We start from the raw sequence: 18,730 nt of genomic DNA on the forward strand, positions 1-18,730 counted from the left end.
GACGTCCGTCCCCCGCCAGGACGGACGTTCAAGAGACTGATGGGTTCAACTGCCCTATCAGCCCTTGAACGTCCGTCCTGGAGGGGGACAGACGTGTACTATATATAGACGTCCGTCCCCCTCTAGGACGGACGTTCAAGAGGCTGACGGGTTGAACTACTCTGTCAGCCTCTTGAACGTCCGTCTTGGAGGAGGACGGACGTTTACTATATATAGACGTCCGTCCTCCTCCAGGACGGACGTTCAAGGGCTGACAGGGTAGTTGAACGCATCAGTCTCTTGAACGTCCATCCTGGAGGGAGACGGACGTCTATATATAGTAAACGTCCGTCTCCCTCCAGGATGGACGTTCAAGAGGCTGACAGGGTAGTTGAACCCGTCAGTCTTTTGAACGTTCGTCCTTGAGGGGGTCGGACGTTTACTATATATAGACGTCCGGCCCCCTCCAGGACGGATGTTCAAAAGGCCGAATCTTCAATTCTCCCGTCAGGCTTTTGAACGTCCGTTAGAGGGGTCGGACGTCTACTATATTATAGACGTCCGACCCCCTCTAGGACGGACGTCTCCACACTCAATTATTTACATTTATGGCACCGGTCATTTATTTACGTTGGGGTTTTGATGGACAGACGTCTATGGGGTGACGTTAAAGATCAATTCTGCACTAGTGCGTAAAATGGTTCAAGAAATTATTTGAGTTCAAAATTTTATAGAATAAATTTATAAATTACTCTTATTATTATTTTTAACTTCAGATATGAAAAAAATAGTATTTTATTTAAAGTGTAAATTTTTTATAAGTTTTCTATTCATGTAATTTATTGAATTCAATATGGAATTTGAATATTTCTCGTTCATGTTACTTACTTTAAGTGGAATTGGATTAATCTACAATAAAACTTTAAGAGGGTCACAATAAGAAAAGTATTAAATAAAAAAAGAATCACAATAAGAGAATTTTAAATAATAATAAATAATAACTATATTAACTAATTTAGATATCATTTTATAAATTAAAAATTACTAATATTTAAAATATTCTCATTATAAATTAAAATTTATAATTAGTTTGTTATTTATTAGAATTTAAATTGATTTCTAATTTTATTTATTAAATAATTAATGTTAAATTAGTTTATAATTTTTAATTAGAAACTAATTTATAATTAATAATAATAAGCAACTAAAATATTGATAAATAATATTAGAAATTAATTAAAACTCCTTTTCACAGATTAATTATAACTTTTTATTAATAATAAAAATTATTTTAAATATTAGTAATTTTATTTTAATCTATCAAATTAATAACTAATTATTTTAATCATCAAATTAATTTTTAAATTAATAGTCTTCTTAAAATAATAATTAAAAAGATATTTTTTATATGAACGAAAATTGGAATTTCATTTTCTTTTTGACAAATTCATTAACGCAGAGACTATATTTTTCTTCATTTTTTTTCCTCAAACACCAAAGCTGGGAAAAAAAAACTTTAAGATAACTTTCAAAAAATATAAGTATCAAAATAAGTTTTTTTTCCAATGTAGAACTTTTTTTCTTCTTGGAAGATAAACTTTATAACTATTGATATTTATTTATGATTAAAGTGGGATCTTTGACAGTTTTCATATATATATATATATATATATATATATATATATATATATATATATATCTTATTTAAATATTTATATTTAATTTAAGGATGGAAGGAATTGTGAGAGAATGGTGTCTTTTCTACTTTGTGAGCAGTGGATGGCAGATTCATGAAACCACAATTCAAATCTGCCTTCACTATTACGTCAATACCTCCAATCCAACCTTCTATTTATTTTTTGTCGGTGCTTCAATCCTCTAACTTATTATTATAATGTAAAATATATTTTTAAATATGAAATTAAAATTTATCTATGTTTAATATAATTTAATCTTTAAATTTTAAAATTAAATAGATATAATATTGTGATTTAATTGTGTTAAATTTTTTAAGTATCAAACAATACTTAAGTTTACGATTTATTTATACTGTTTAAGTGTGATTTTAAAATAATTATATCCATTTATTTTTTAATTTTAAAATAAAAGTATATTAAAATTTAAATCAGAATCGAATGTTAATTTTAAATTTATTTTTAAAATCTCTATTTTAGTTTATATATATTTTAAAAAAGAAAACACTATTTCTCCCTTCTCTTTATCTATTTTATTTTATTTTTCTATTCTCCCTTTCCCCTTAAAATGAAACAAAATGTAAAATTTAGCTTGTTGCTACTTTGTTCGATACACATAGTACAGACAACTTTCTCTCACAAAATTAATGCAAAAGCTTTAGTGAGAAAATGAACATGAGATTGAAAAATAAACAGAGGAATAGAAAAATAACTTTTAAAGATGTTAATATTTGTTGTATTATTCTTTAATCATGTTTAACAACCTTTTTTGCCTCCTTTTTATTTCATTTTATTTTATTTTTAAAATTTTACATTGTTTTTTTTGGTGTATAATGATTGAATTATAAAGGCATCAATATTTTTTAATTAAAAAAAAAACTTAAAGGAAAATTAAATTATAAAGGTTGGAATTTTGTCTTACTGTGAAAGCACATTCTTGCCCACCATCCAAATACTTTGCAACCATTGGTTTAAACATGAATTAATTCACAAAATTTATCATTGACCTCATATCAAACTTTATGTTCTAATCATTCGTGCTAAAGATAATACATGTTGTATGTTTAGATATGTAGGATTTTGCATTATGATATACTTTCTTCTACTCTATTTACAATTTACTTTAATTTTTGTTTTTTTATATTAATTTTATGTTGTGGAAAGTCTTTATATTTAAAATGTTGACATGAAATGTTATAGAAATTTATATTAATTATATTGTTCTTTATAGATAGTATTTATATTGAATATGAGTATTCTGATAAATTGTATTATTTTTTTTTTTGAGAAATTTATACTTCAAGTCTTTATGTTTTGAAATTTCAGAAGATTTGTATTGTATATTAGTGATGATTTCTGATTTTAGATTTAATATAATCATTAAGTATTGTCTCCAATTTAGATTGTCTTTAACATTTCTTTTACGTAAAAAAAGGAGGGAAAAATCCTTATAGTTATTTTATTGAATCTTAAACTTTTATGTCTTTAATAATTTGTTGGGACATATATGTTAATTAGTGTTTCATATATGTCATAAAAGAATTGGTTGATTATATTTTTTATTTATGTGTGTATGTGTTTGAGTGGTTATTATTACTTTCATTTTATGCAATCTAAAAATTAATGTTAATTAAAATTTAAGTATTAATCAACTATAAAATTTAATCTTTCTAAATGAGATTTACATATGTGATGATAAGATTGAATATTCCTATCGTATAGAATATATATATATATATATATATATATATATATATATATATATATATATATATATATATATATATATATATATGAATTGAAATTAGATTAATTCAAAACATACCAGTAATGAATATGAGTGAAAGAATTTCAATAATTTATACAACATAATATTAGTAGTAGTGATGGAGGAAGGTGACCTTGTGTAAATTGTTTAAATGGAAGAAGAGACTACGTTAAAGAAATTTTTGTTTGATGATTTTCTTAAATATTATAAAACATGAACTTGATATAATAAATTATTAAATCTACCACTTGTGTACCAAATCAAGAAGGTTGTTGATTGAATAATAAGCAATCAAATGGAAAATAGGATTGATTATGTATACGATGAAAATATCATATAACAACTTTCTTATAATCAGAGCTTTTATTGAGAAGACATCATCTAACCTTGATTGAAAATACACTGCTATCATCCATGATTTAATTAAGTGCATCATCGTACTCATTAACTTTTAAAAAAGAAAAATCACCTAACTTATTAAAAAAAAAGTTTCACTAGTTACATGTGTAAGTCTAACTGATAACAAAGCATAATTTTCTTTGGTTTAAAATGATGGTTTCGATGTTGAATTGAGTGTAGGTAATCATGAATAATTCATTCGATTTAGTAAATATGGCAATAAATGATAAAATAATTTAACTTATGTTTCAATTTCAACCATAAGTCAAACTTGACCTTAAACACAATCACTAATCTCATTATTAGCTTATTATCACATGGTAATCAATTATCATAAGTGATAATCAATTATTCCCGAAACATACAATGTATACAAATTACCCTGTGATAATCTATTATCTTATCGATTATCATTTAAGATAATCAATTATTTTAGTGGTTCCAGACAAAAAATCACGAATTCGTCACGCATGAAAGGATAATTGATTATCATCACAAATAATCGATTATCATCAAGATAATCGATTATCATCAAGATAATCGATTATCATCAAGATAATCGATTATTCTCGCGAACAATCACGTTCCTGGACCAAAACCTAAGGTCCAACCCCTATGTATCAATCCCAAATCATGTAAAAACATGCTTAAGACTTCATACATATGCATTCAAGCATCACATACCAATGTAACATACTCAAACACATACATCATAATACTTGAATCATCCAAACCTACATGTTATACCCCAATAACCCACAAACCCATATATACTTCATATGATTATCACAACACCCTTACAACATATATTTGCAAAGCATCATAACAACTTTGTTCCCCTTTAGCATCAAAGATAACCTAACAAACTATACATACATTCATAGGAAAAACCCATAACAAATATTACATAAAACTCTATTCCCATGCATACACAACCATTACCCAACAATAATCATAATCATATATACATACATCAAAACAAAGACTATCAATCAAGATAATCAACAACAAATATAAGATATAACAACAAACAATAATGATAAGCTTCCCCATATATTGGCTAAACGCTAGGGCTTTATCTACAATCCCAAAACACCACCAATCTCCCATTTGCTCTAAAGGTTTCTGTTACTCTTTCTCTTCTTTCCCAAATGCTTCCCCTTTGTTTCTCTATTTGATTTAGAGTTTCTAGGGTTTCTAAAACACAAAATGTCACTCCTCTCTCTATATCTTAATATTTATAAAACAACCCAACTCTATTTCTAATATCTCCTCTTTTTATAATAATATATTTTAAAACCAAATTTATCTAAATCTCTATTCTCCTTCTATCTCACGTCCACCATCTACCTTTTATTTTCTTTTATTTAATTCACACCCCTTTTACTTCCTATACCTCCTTATCTAATTTCTACATCAATTAAATAAAGTAAAAAACCATTTTATCCTTAAACAAAAATACAAATTGAACTCAGAACCATTCAATTCTAGACAACTTTTCTACCAACAAGTTAAACACATCACAGCTATAATATCACACACACCAATTACCAAATTATCAACATATCAATCATGTGATGTACTTTATTAATAATAACATAAAAAAATAGCATAATTATATTCTAACAAAGATATTCACACACAAAACCTTAATAGAAATATCAACTCTTAAAAAAATATACTCAACTTTTAACAAAACTTTAATTCTATAACCCTTATTTTATCTGGTACTTATGTTAATGTTAATGTTAAATAAAATAAAATAAAATATGTATTTAAATATATCAGTAGATATTACTGTGATCCTTTCAATAGAAAAACAAAGTCTTATAAGTTGATTACGTGTTGAGTGTTTCATTTTAATATTTAATTAAATAAAAATAACCATTATCTTAACTTTTTATTCTTTTCGAAACATAAAGAGCATATGATGAAAACCATTTTGTTTTGAATAAAATTCAACAATTAATTAACGTTTCAAATTTGAGCATAATAGGCAAAACACAACTAAAACCAGAATTTTGTTTTCAAAAACATATAATATTCATTTTACAGAATATGTCATCAATAAATTTTATGATATTTTACTCTAAAAATATAGTAAAAATAAATTATTTAACTGAATTTTTTAACTATGACACTAACTATTCTAAAATAATTAATCTACTAAAACAAGTAATTATTCAAAAAATAATTATTTATTCACACATATTAATTAATTAAATGAATAGTTAGTTAAGAAATGAATATTTTAAAAAATAATAATATTTTAACAATAGTTTTTTTAAAATATTTTAATTTTACTTAATTATTTGATTAATCCAAAATTACTCCACAATCAATAATAATAATAATAATAATAATTATAAACATTAACAATAATAATTATAAACACTAACGTAAATTAATCACAAAAAAAAAAAACACGTGATGATTTTAAAATATTATAAAAAAAATATGTGAAAGTATCATTATTCTATATTAAAACGGTGAGTATAGGAGGAAAGGGACAAGATACAGCATGGAAAATATTTTCTTGTTTTCTATATATATTATTTATCCCCAAAGAGAAGAGAAAACACCTACCAATAAAAATGGTATGCTTGTGTTCTATAGCGAAAGAGAGAGAGTGAAACAGAAAACAAAACATTCAAAGCTTTTTGAGACTGACAAAGACATCTCAGTTCAAAAGAGCGTCTAAGTTCTCTTCATGTAAGAATAGTGGACCCTCTCTCTCTCCTCTTTCTCTCTCTTCTCTCACGAAACAACGGCGCTATTCTCTTTCCTTTTATGGTTTGTGGTTTCCCTCTCATTCCTTCAAACAAAACCACATTGCTTGTACTTCTCTCACAAGTCTCATACATATCATCATCACACACCCTTTCTTTCTCTCTCCATTTTCTTTGTGTGCTCCAACACAAAACAACTACTGCTATTGTTTTTGTTTTTATTGTGGTTGTAGTAGCAGTAGTAATAGCAGCAGTTGCAGCAGTACCTTAACATCCACAACAAGTATAAGAACGCCACTTGCATTATTTTTCTCCATCTGGTTGTCTCTTAACTTGTGCTCTTTTCCAAGTCCTGCTACCCTTTGCTTGTCACACACCACAACACACCCCACTCACCGGATTACAAGGCACGAGGTAGTTGGATTTGACCACAGTAAACAAGGTTTTTTTTTTCAGTGGTGGGATTCGTTGCATGCTATAAAGCTGGTTTCTTTCTGTTCTTTCTTCCTAATTATCAAAAGGGTTGCACTAGTTTAATCAATGCGTAGAGAAAAATGGGGTGTGGCACGTTTTTTTGTGTCTGGCAGGTTGGACTGATTGGTAGAAGGTTATTTTAACCTCTTGGATGTGATTTGCGATATGTCGAATGTGAGAAGCGTTTTATCTCTCTTCAGGTTTATTCTCATATGGATTTTCAAACACTCTGTGATTAGAGCGAATGAGTTTTGTGTTTTTATTCAGGTTTTGGTGTCTCCTGGGTAGGGATAAGATAATTCTTAATTACGATCCAATCAGGATTGGATTATATGTATGATTGAAATCTGAGTTTTGTTTATTTTAAGTAACTATTGGGTTGTGTTTTGCAGACACTTTATTTTTAAAAGGAAAGATTGGTCTTCATAACTTGGTCTTTTCTTTATTTATTTTTAAGCAGTGAACGTTGTTGGAGTAGTTTTATTTTTTTAATGATTTAACTTGTTTTTTTCTGCATTTGTTTATTCCATATGTGGATATATATATATATATATATATATATATATATATATATATATATATATATATATATATATATATATATATATATATATATATATATATATGTATGTATGTATAGGCACATACATATAATTTGGTTGATGAAAATGTCATCTTTACCGTTTGTACTGTGTTATTTACTGAGTAATGCCATTCCAACCAAATGGGTGTGTGTGGATTTTGAGAAAAGGTGAAAACAAAAAGAATTGTAGTTTCCTAGACCTTTTTCTTTCTCTCTATTTATTTTTTTCCCCTTTGGATCTTGTAGTGTTTTTGGTGATTTGGATCTTACGAAGATTGTAATTCTTTTTATTTAACTGTGTTGAGGAAGGAGGAAACGATAGTTGAAGAAGCAACATTGGGAGTTGGAGGTAGTTGAGGGATTTTTGATGTGTTTTGAGTTTCTTATTGAGTGAATGGATTGAAGAAGCTACGCATAGGGATAATGTTGAAGTCAGTGTCATTTGGACTGTTGTTAACTTGGTTTGTGGTGGTGACATGTGTGTATGGAACAGATGTTCAAAGATGTAACTGTGATGATGAGTGGAGCTTCTGGACTATTGATACCATTCTGGAGTGCCAAAGGGTTGGTGATTTTCTGATTGCTGTGGCCTACTTCTCCATCCCTGTTGAGCTGCTTTACTTTGTTAGTTGCTCAAATCTCCCATTCAAATGGGTCCTCTTTGAGTTCATTGCTTTCATTGTACTTTGTGGGATGACACATTTGCTGAATGGGTGGACTTATGGTCCCCACACTTTTCAACTGATGGTGGCAATCACTGTGTTCAAAATTCTCACTGCCTTGGTGTCATGTGCCACTGCTCTAACTCTCCTCACTCTGATCCCTCTGCTGTTGAAAGTGAAGGTTAGGGAGTTTATGCTGAAGAAAAAGACCTGGGATCTTGGCAGGGAGGTTGGCTTCATAATGAAACAGAAGGAGGCTTCGGTTCATGTAAGAATGCTTACTCAAGAGATTCGAAAGTCCTTGGATAGGCACAAGATTCTGTACACCACCTTGGTTGAACTCTCCAAGATACTTGGTTTGCAAAACTGTGCAATTTGGATGCCAAATGATGAGAAAACTGAGATGAACCTTACTCATGAATTGAATGGGAGGAATGCCAACTGTTCTATTCTCATAACTGATCCTGATGTTGCCAGAATCAAGGGGAGTGATGAAGTGAACGTGATTGATTCTGATTCAGTGCTTGCCACTGCCAGCAGTGGAGATTCTGGTGTGGCAGGACCAGTTGCTGCAATCCGAATGCCAATGCTTCGGGTTAGCAATTTCAAAGGGGGAACGCCGGAGCTGAGGCAAACATGTTATGCCGTGTTGGTTTTGATTCTCCCTGTCACTGAGGCTAAATCATGGAGCACTCAAGAGCTGGAGATCATCAAGGTGGTTGCTGATCAGGTGGCGGTGGCTCTGTCTCATGCTGCAATTCTTGAAGAGTCTCATATGATGAGAGGGAAGTTGGAGGAACAAAATCGAGCATTGCAAGTGGAAAAGATTAATGCTATGAGGGCCAACCAGGCCAGAGCAGCATTTCAGAAAGTGATGAGTAATGGAATGGGAAGGCCTATGCACTCAATCTTGGGGCTGCTTTCAGTGATGCAGGAAGAGAATTTAAAGCGAGAACAGAAACTCGTTGTGGATTCTATGTTCAGAACCAGCACTGTCATGTCAAACCTGCTGAATGATGCCATGGACTGGTCATCAAGGGATGATGGAAGATTCCCTTTGGAGATGAAGCCTTTTGGACTGCATGCTATGGTGAAGGATGCAGCTTGCTTTGCCAGGTTCATGTGTGTTTATAGTGGCCTTGGCTTTGTTGTTGATGCTGATAAGTCTTTGCCAGACAATGTTATAGGTGAGGAAAAGAGGGTCTTCCAAGTGCTTCTGCATATGGTTGGGAGTGCAATAAATTGTAACCGAGGAGGAGGGGTTCTTGTGCTCCGAGTTTATGCAGAAACTGGAAGTCAAGGGAGGAGTGACCAGGGTTGGACAAATTGGAGACCAAGCTCTTCAAATGGGGATGTAAATATCAGATTTGAGATAGGGATCAATACTGGTGATTCTGAAATGGACAATCCAGTTCCTTCAGGGCACCTTCCTGGTACAATGCGTGCTACTGATACGGTTGAGCAAAGATTGAGCTTCAGCATTTGCAAGAGGATAATTCAGGTGAGTTTAGTGACATTGATTTGGTGTGTGTAACAAGTTCATTATGATACTTTTTCTATATGTATAGTTGTAACTGTTATAGTAATAGTTAAAGTTCAGATACTGATAACATATTTAATCCTAATAGTTTCTATGTTCTGTAATATTGTTCTCTCTAATGACTTTGTGCTTTGTTTCTGTATATTGCAGTTGATGCAAGGAAACATATGGTTTGTACCAAACGGTGAAGGTGATCCTCAGGTAATGGCCATTTCTCTACGGTTTCAAGTGAAGCGATCTGTTGCTGTGTCCATGAGTGAAACTGGGGAAAGTTCTGAGGCGTCAAATTCGAACTCATTTTTCAGAGGTCTACAAGTGTTGTTGGTGGAGAACGATGATGTAAATAGAGCAGTGACTCAGAAGTTGCTGCAGAAACTAGGGTGCTGTGTGACTTGTGTTTGTTCTGGAATTGAATGTCTGAGTGTGATTGGAGCTGGTGGATGCTCCTTTCAAGTGATTGTTTTGGATCTTCACATGCCTGAGCTTGATGGGTTTGAAGTTGCATCAAGGCTTCGCAAGTTCGGCAGCAGAAACTGGCCGGTGATTGTGGCCTTGACTGCAAGCACAAAAGATTTCTGGGAAAAATGCATGCAAGTTGGCATCAATGGAGTCATAAGAAAACCGCTTTTGCTGCATGGAATTGCCGCTGAACTCAGAAGAATCCTGTTGCAGGGAAATACTGTCATGTGAGGATTAAGCCCTTGTAACATGTTAAAATATAAACTTTTATACAAAATTTTTTTCAGCCATATTCTTGGTAGCTTTTTAGTTATCCTTTTGCGGCATGTTTGATCCTTATAGATAGTCAGTTGTTATTATGCCTCAAAATTCGTTATAAATTTAAATCTCACTTTACACCTAATTCAACTTTACAAGAGTAGTAGGTAAAATTTTACACTATTTTATATATTATAAATTAGTTTTATATTTAACTGATATAAGATTTTCAGTAATAGAAAAGATTGACGTTTTCTTCAACCTAAAATCAAGAAAATGTAAAGATAATGAGTTTGAGTTATTTATTATGATATTTAACTTTTATGTTGTTAAATATGCATTGCATTTGATTGGATATCTTAAATATAATATGTTTCTTTGTTGGATTTTAAATTTTAAATGATAGATTTTTATCATGCTAAATCATTCCAAAAATTGTTTTCCTTTTAGAAGAGTTTCAAATTCATGCATGAAGTGATTCCAAACATTGAATAAATACTCACCTATAAACATGGTAGAAGGAAAAGATAAAGTGACAGACAAGAATTTGTTGAAGTAAACTAGAAAACTTGCATGAACCTTACCACGTAAATGAAACAACACTTGTATCATTTTCATGTGGACCCATTTATTTATTTTATTTTCCCCAACAACCTTAAACACTAAGGGCCCGAATTTCAATTTTATAACGTATTTTCCGCTGTGAGCTTTTTCCTTGGAGACAAAACAACGAAAGAAAAAGAAAAAGAAAAAGAAGAATCAATCACCTCTCAACCTTTTGGTTGCTCAATCTTTGTCTATTTGGTAGGTTTGTTTCATGATTTATTGATTTCTTTCCTTCTCAAATATTAACCTGCCGTCACAAAATAACAAAAATTAAAAATAAAAAGAATAAAAAACGAAACAAACCATATTCACAATCTCATATTAATTCAATCTTTTTTATCATTTTATATAAAGTGAAAAAGGTATAACTATCATGTTATAATTATCATTAATCTTTTTGAATTATTGTCTTTCAATGAAGTATACTTCGGGAATTATTTCTCCAAAAATGTTCAGAGTATTATGAGAATAATTAATATGTTCATGCTTAACTTCTTTTCTGTTTACCTAAATGCTCTTAATTTTATTATTATTATTTTTCGTTTGATTATTATATTGTACTGTAAATACATTAACTATAATAAGTTTTCTATTAATCCAACAGAGTTGAATTGAAACTGTCAATTTTGAAAGAATCTTAAGAAATGTTAAAATATTTAATTAATTAAAGCATGTTTAGAAAAAAAAATTAAATATCTTAAATGAAAATTTTTATATAAAAGTTTAATAAAACATTGCATTTTCATATCATATTATTTAATGATATATATTATTAGTTTTAAAGAACCAAATATATATGAGGGGATACTTAGTCTCAAAAAGACTTAATTTTGCTTACAAGACGACGTGTGAATTAATGAGAAAAATGGATTAGGTGGCCCATGGTTTTCATCATGGCCCAGGTCCTATTTGGGTACTTATTGGTGCAATTACCCAATAGTTTGAGAAGAATATTAAGATAATAATAAATAGTCTACATCACATTTTCTTCTAATATTATAGTTTAAAATAAATTTTAACTTTTTTTTATATATAGAAAGCATATTTCAATCTAGTAATTAGAAATTACTAATTTCTATGAATTACTAAATACCATATATATTATATAATAAAGGATTACATATATTTTTTTATCCTTAATTTTTTAATGAAAATTAAAGTTAGTTTTTTTTCAAAATTTTGATTCAATTTAGTTTTTCAATTTTATAAATACGTAAATCTAGTCATTTTAACTAAATTTATTAAGTTTATTTGACATTTTAAAAATATTTCATGATGTTTATATTTTTTTTTTTTAATATTAATTGAGTAATAAGTTTAAAATCTCGAATAAACTTAACAAAATTTATGTGATTTTAAAGATAAAGAACTAAAGTAATTTAAAATTAAAAAAAAAACTAATCAAATTTTTACTCAAAATTAAAGGAGAAAAATATATTTAATTCGCTAATAAAATATTTCATGTGAACCAACTTGTAACAAACATTTCTAACTCGTCTGAGATTTCAAATTCATTAAGTATCAATAGTATAGTTATACTATTCGTAGTAAGCCTATTGGGCAGTACAAAACTATAGTCTTATAATAATTGTAGAGTCAAAGTATTTATACAATAATCAATTCATAAACTGATACCATTATCACATCACGCAAAAGACAAAACATGTTCTTGGTCTATGTTCTAAATTAATTGCGTACAATGGCAAGTCACAAACTGGGTTTCTACTGTCATATATGTACAAATTGCATTATTAATTTATTCATACGTTATGCTGAAACATGGTAGTAGTTATGTAAATATATAAAAAAATGTATCAGATAAAGAATATTAAGCAGATTAATACTTGCAAGAAATATTGATTAAGTCAAGTGGTATGTTCAATGTTGAAAACTCCAACACAATGTTCCAAAACACTACATTTTCAACATCGTTAAGGTGGCTATTTGTGGGGACTTGTGTTCTTCTTTCTTCTAGACAGCCTAAAAGATTCATTGGTGCGTTTGCTAGAATGTTTAATATTTTTGTGTAATTCTTTTTATAAAAAAATTTAAAATTTTAAGCAGTGTTTAGAAAAATAGCATCACAATATATAAAAGATTAAAATAGTGGAAAAATTCAATCATGAAAACATATCTATTCTTGGGTCAAATTGCTTCATCTTTTCAATTGCTGTTTTTATTAATGGATGTATGAAGGTTGGTGTAACATCCCAAAATACAGTAATAACTATAATTTAGAATTAATTACAATTAACAGTTAACCAATGCAGTCTTAATTGCTAAAACGGAGGTCCTGGCCGAACGGCCTTACAAGAAGATAAATACAGTAAACGACGCTCGTTCAGAGGTAAAGTAACCGAACGACTTACAATACTAAAATACAAAACAGCAGAAGTAAGAAGAGTCAGGGACGAACGGCTTTACAAAACCAAATAACCGAACGTCCACTATTCAGACTAAACAATTCAAAACTAAACAAACGAGCGCGCTAGGGCTCGGCCTTCACTTCAACATCCACGAGGTTTGCATCCTCCAAATTTTCTTCTTCCAGCGTTTCCTCAAGCAACGCTTCTCCCTCTGCTCACATCCACACGAATGATCATTGCATAGACAGGACGGACGTACAAGCACGATCGACAACGCAAGTAAAACAATAGGGTAAGCTTATTGAATTTAATTCATGAGTCATTCATACAAATCGACATATCAACATTCATAATAAATAAATCTCAACACATACAATCATTCGAAATTCTCATAAGACAGACTGTCCGGACTGTATGAATCTATGTATCTACAGGCGTTCTTGCACCCGGGTGATGTAGTAACTGGAAAACATTCAACAGCTGCCACCCGAGGTTAGCCCTATCAGTCCAAAGTACTCCTAAGGACTAGGACCTCCTGCCGTTCCCACACATGACCTACCCTCCTCTATGTGAGGACGAGCACTCACGGAACATCAGGATGAACTGTCATCAGTAGCTTTACCATAGTCATACTATACAATTTCCAATGTTCAATACATGAGTCGTTCCTCCACGGAACGCTCGTTCAAATTCCACAACCATAGTTTCACCTCATATACTGTTCATTCTTAATAACTTTCCAAATTAACATCATTTTCATATTCCATTTTAGTTTCATAAAAAGACGAGCGTTCAGCCCCCTTCATAATGAGGACGAACGTTAACATGATACAGAGAAGTTCTCGTTTCTGAATGAATGGAAACGAACGTCTTTCCAAGGACGGACGTTATGACCACTTGAATCAGTTAAATGAACTGATTCTAGAACGATTCAAATTATACTTGGAATAATTTAAGTACAATAACTATAGATCGAATCCAAATGGATAAGGACACCGCAAGGCGTTTAGATACTGATACCGAGTACGATTTAATAAAAGAGACTAGCCGTCAGTCAATAACCGAACGCGGTAATAGATATTTATTTAAATTTATGGACGAACGCTATTTACACTCGTTTGATAATTAATGCACGGACGAGCGTTCGGTATAAGACCGAGCGCCACTCATAACGAACGCTTTGGGTCGAGGCTCATTGCTGATGCGTAATATTTATAAAAGTAGAAATTTATAAGATAACAATAGGGAAAAGAGGTATTTAAGAATGACTAAGTATAGAAATTTATATTTTTCAAGTTTCTCAATTTCTCACATCACACTCAGGGCATCTACGTTTGGCCGAACGCTCAAATGTAAGACTAATATAAGAGGGCGTTCGTCCTAAATAAGTATTCTTTTCCAATTGAATGAATTCTGTTTTTCAAGGGAATTACTAAGAATATCGAACGGTCAAGGACCGTTCGATAACGAACGTTCATTATCATAGAATTTCATCTTCAAATTTTCACTTACAGTAAACTCATTTTTCAGTATAAACTTTCATACATTTAACTACTCATATCATAGCACATTTCATAAATTCTCATACATCATCCCATCATCAAAATCATATATCAAAATGAATTATTTCAGATCATACTTAATACAATTCACCAAACATACATACAGCACAGTATAACACAAGAACTAAATTTAATAAGCTTCCCTTACTTGGATTCGTGAACGAACGTCCTAACGTGTAAATCTGGATTCGCCCAACTACCACTTCTATCCTCAGATCACTCCACTCTTGTGAACTAAAATTTACAGAATCAAAATTTGATTCAGACAAAGCGAATGCAGGTAACCAGGTTTGGTTTTGCATGAAACCTAAGAATGAACGATTAATGGAAGAAACTTACCAGATTCAAAACTCGAACTTGTTCGGTTTAATGGAAAGCTTAGGACGTCGGGATCTCTTCTACGGTCTCTGAAATTGGATCGGAGAAGAAGAAAGTGAGTTACGGTAGAGAGAAGATGGAGGTTTTTTCTAGAGAGAAGGCAGAGAATTGAAAGGTCAGAGTTTTGGGGAGGAAGAAGAAGCATGCAGAAGAGTGGGAAGAGGGTGTTTCAGAAAAATCATTTTCCCTTCCCACGTAGGACGAGCGTCCATTCTCCTGCTGCCACTTGTATTCCACTAACGATTTCGAATGTTCCAAAAATGACACTTGGCAGCTGCATGCAGAGTGTGTGAGTGCGTTTTAATGGCACTGAACGTAGGCGTGGGTGCATTTAATGGTGATCAGAATGTGGGGTTTGGGTGCGTTTCTTAATAAAAATCTGAACAGGGTTTTTAGGCATTAAAAACGTGATTTGACAGGTGGAGGCTGGTTAAGTTTTCGAGGTCTTACATTCTCCCTAACTAAAAAAATTTTCGTCCTCGAAAATTTAGACTTACCAGGAAATAGGTGAGGGTACAAGTCCTTCATGGCGTCCTCTACTTCCCACGTTGAGTCACCAGTATTTGCATCCCACACCATCTTCACTAAACGAACGGTTTTTCCTTTGTAGTACTTGGTGCGGACATCTTCAACACGGACTGGCTTCATCTCGAACGTTCGGTCTTGACGAAGACGAACGTCCTCTAGCTCCAATATGTGCGAGGGATTTGCTATGTATTTCCGGAGTTGGGAAACGTGGAAGACGGGATGAAGGTTGGACAATTGAGGAGGCAAGGCTAGCTCGTACGCTACTGGGCCAATCTTCCCTAGTATTTGATAGGGTCCGACGAACTTCGGAGATAACTTCTTTGGTCGCATAGCTCTGCCGACTCCCGTGGTCGGATTCAGCCTCAGAAAAACGTGATCTCCGGCTTTGAACTCTAACGGCCTTCTTCTCTTGTCAGCATAAGACTTCTATCTGCTCCTCGACGTCTTCAACCTTTCTTGGATTAATTTCACCTTTTCAGTCGTTTGTTGAATGAGCTCAGGTCCAGTCAATACGTTCTCTCCTTCTTGAAACCAGCAAAGTGGCATGCGACACTTACGTCCGTAAAGAGCTTCGAAGGGAGCCATTCCAATGCTGGACTGGAAGCTGTTGTTGTAGGTGAACTCTACTAACGGCAGTACTTCATCCCAGACGCCCACGTGATCTAGGACGCACGTCCTCAGTAAGTCTTCGAGCGTCTGGATGGTCCTCTCAGATTGACCGTCCGTTTGAGGATGATAGGCTGAACTCATTTGAAGCTTGCTGCCCAGTTCGCTTTGCAAGGATTGCCAAAACCGAGAAGTGAATCTCGTGTCTCGGTCAGAGATGATACTGGACGGCACTCCGTGTAGACGAACGATCTCCTTGATGTAGAGCTTTGCCAAGTTAGTCATTGACATCTTCAGGTTGACCGCAAGGAAATGAGCACTCTTCGTCAGTCGATCCACTATCACCCAAATGGAATCGTGATTCTTGATTGTACGGGGCAAGTGGGTCACGAAGTCCATTGAGATGTTGTCCCATTTCCACTCTGGAATCTCAAGTTGCTGCAACAAACCGCCTGGTCTTTGGTGTTCAGCCTTCGCTCGCTGACAAGTTAAGCATGACGCCACGAAACGAGCGACATCGTTCTTCATTCCTGGCCACCAGAACGTCTTCCTGAGGTCTTGATACATCGTAGTCATGCCGGGGTGCATGCTAAAACGGGTGTGATGTCCTTCCTCCAGGATGATTCTCTTCAGATCTCCATCATTTGGAACGCACGTCCTACCCATATAGTGTAATAGGCCGTCCGTCCCCGTGTTGAATTCCTTTGCTTGATCCGTGCCGAGCGCTCTTCTGATCTTCAACAATTCTTCATCTTCCAGTTGTTTTATTCTGATCCGGTCAAATACGTTACTGGATATCCTAAGGTTACAACATTTGATGTTGTCCGGTTCTAATTTGAACTGTAACCTTAGGTCTCTGAAGCTCTCCACCAAGCTCAGTTCACGCACCATCATGGACGACACATGTACCACTTTTCTGCTCAAAGCGTCCGCTACCACATTCGCCTTTCCTGGATGGTAGAGTAGCTCAAAATCATAATCCTTTAAGAACTCAAGCCACCTCCTCTGCCTCATGTTTAACTCCTTTTGATCGAAGAGGTACTTGAGACTCTTGTGATCGCTGAAGACCTGGAAGGTGGATCCATACAGATGATGCCTCCAAATCTTCAGAGCAAAGACGACCGCTGCCAGCTCCAGGTCGTGTGTCGGATAGTTCTTCTCGTGAATCTTCAATTGTCGAGAAGCGTACGCCATTGCTCGTCTCTCTTGCATCAGTACACAGCCCAAACCTTGATGAGAGGCATCACAGTAGACTTCAAATGGTTTGGCAGTGTCTGGAATCACTAAAACCGGAGCGCTCGTCAACTTCCGCTTAAGCTCTTGAAAACTCTCTTCACACCGATCGGTCCAAGCGAACGGGTGATCCTTGCGCGTAAGCTGCGTCAGCGGTGCTACTATCTTAGAAAAACCTTCGATAAAGCGCCTGTAGTAGCCCGCAAGACCAACGAAACTCCGTACTTCCGTGACCGAACGCGGACTCGCCCACTTCAAAACCGCTCGTACCTTTGCCGGGTCTACGGAGATTCCTTCAACCGACACAACGTGCCCCAAGAACTGCACGCTTTTCATCCAAAATTCACACTTTGATAATTTGGCGTACAGTTCCTTTTCCTTCAAAACGCCAAGCACGACCCTCAAGTGTTCCTCATGTTCTTCATGGTTCTTGGAGTAGATTAGAATGTCGTCGATGAAAACTACCACGAACTTGTCCAGATACGGTCTGAAGATTCGGTTCATATAATCCATGAAGATTGCTGGAGCGTTCGTCACCCCGAATGGCATCACCACATACTCATAATGCCCATAACGAGACCTAAAGGTCGTCTTCTGAATGTCCCCTTCCTTCACCCGAATTTGGTGATAGCCCGAGCGTAAGTCAATCTTCGAAAATACGCTCGCACCCTGCAACTGATCCAGTAGGTCGTCAATCCGAGGCAGTGGATACTTGTTCTTGATGGTCAGCTTATTAAGTTGTTTGTAATCAATGCAGAGCCGAGAGCTGCCATCTTTCTTCTTCACTAACAACACAGGTGCCCCCAAGGTGATACGCTCGGCCTGATGAACTGCTTGTCCATCAATTTTTCAATCTGTTTCTTGAGCTCAACCAACTCCGCAGGCGACATACGATAAGGTTGAACA

The 18,730-nt window shown here is 33.6% G+C and overlaps 2 protein-coding genes across 10 annotated transcripts; one reads left to right on the forward strand and one right to left on the reverse strand.

Annotated features, from left to right (window-relative positions):
* The first annotated feature begins 6,855 nt into the window (after positions 1 to 6,855).
* Positions 6,856 to 10,577, forward strand: LOC108324246 (ethylene receptor 2). Of its 9 annotated transcripts, XM_052875468.1 has the most exons (4): positions 6,991 to 7,243; positions 7,932 to 7,975; positions 8,120 to 9,789; positions 9,979 to 10,577. In XM_052875468.1, the coding sequence occupies exons 1-4, from the start codon at positions 7,209 to 7,211 to the stop codon at positions 10,516 to 10,518; spliced, it is 2,289 nt and encodes a 762-aa protein (XP_052731428.1). In that variant the 5' UTR covers positions 6,991 to 7,208; the 3' UTR covers positions 10,519 to 10,577. The 9 variants fall into 9 exon arrangements, with proteins under 9 accessions (XP_052731432.1, XP_017412620.1, XP_017412622.1 ...); XM_052875472.1 differs by lacking the exons at positions 6,991 to 7,243; positions 7,932 to 7,975 and adding an exon at positions 6,856 to 6,983; XM_017557131.2 differs by lacking the exon at positions 6,991 to 7,243 and adding an exon at positions 6,863 to 6,983 and having other exon boundaries at positions 7,873 to 9,789.
* Positions 10,578 to 13,639: 3,062 nt separating this feature from the next.
* On the reverse strand, positions 13,640 to 16,315 carry LOC108324386 (uncharacterized). The gene is made up of 2 exons (XM_052874591.1): positions 15,955 to 16,315; positions 13,640 to 13,728 (listed from the first exon to the last, which is right to left on the reverse strand). Exons 1-2 carry the CDS (start codon positions 16,313 to 16,315, stop codon positions 13,640 to 13,642), a joined length of 450 nt encoding a protein of 149 aa, XP_052730551.1.
* Positions 16,316 to 18,730: the final 2,415 nt, after the last annotated feature.

This window comes from Vigna angularis, chromosome 3, assembly GCF_016808095.1.
Source record: "Vigna angularis cultivar LongXiaoDou No.4 chromosome 3, ASM1680809v1, whole genome shotgun sequence".
Lineage (NCBI taxonomy): Eukaryota > Viridiplantae > Streptophyta > Magnoliopsida > Fabales > Fabaceae > Vigna > Vigna angularis.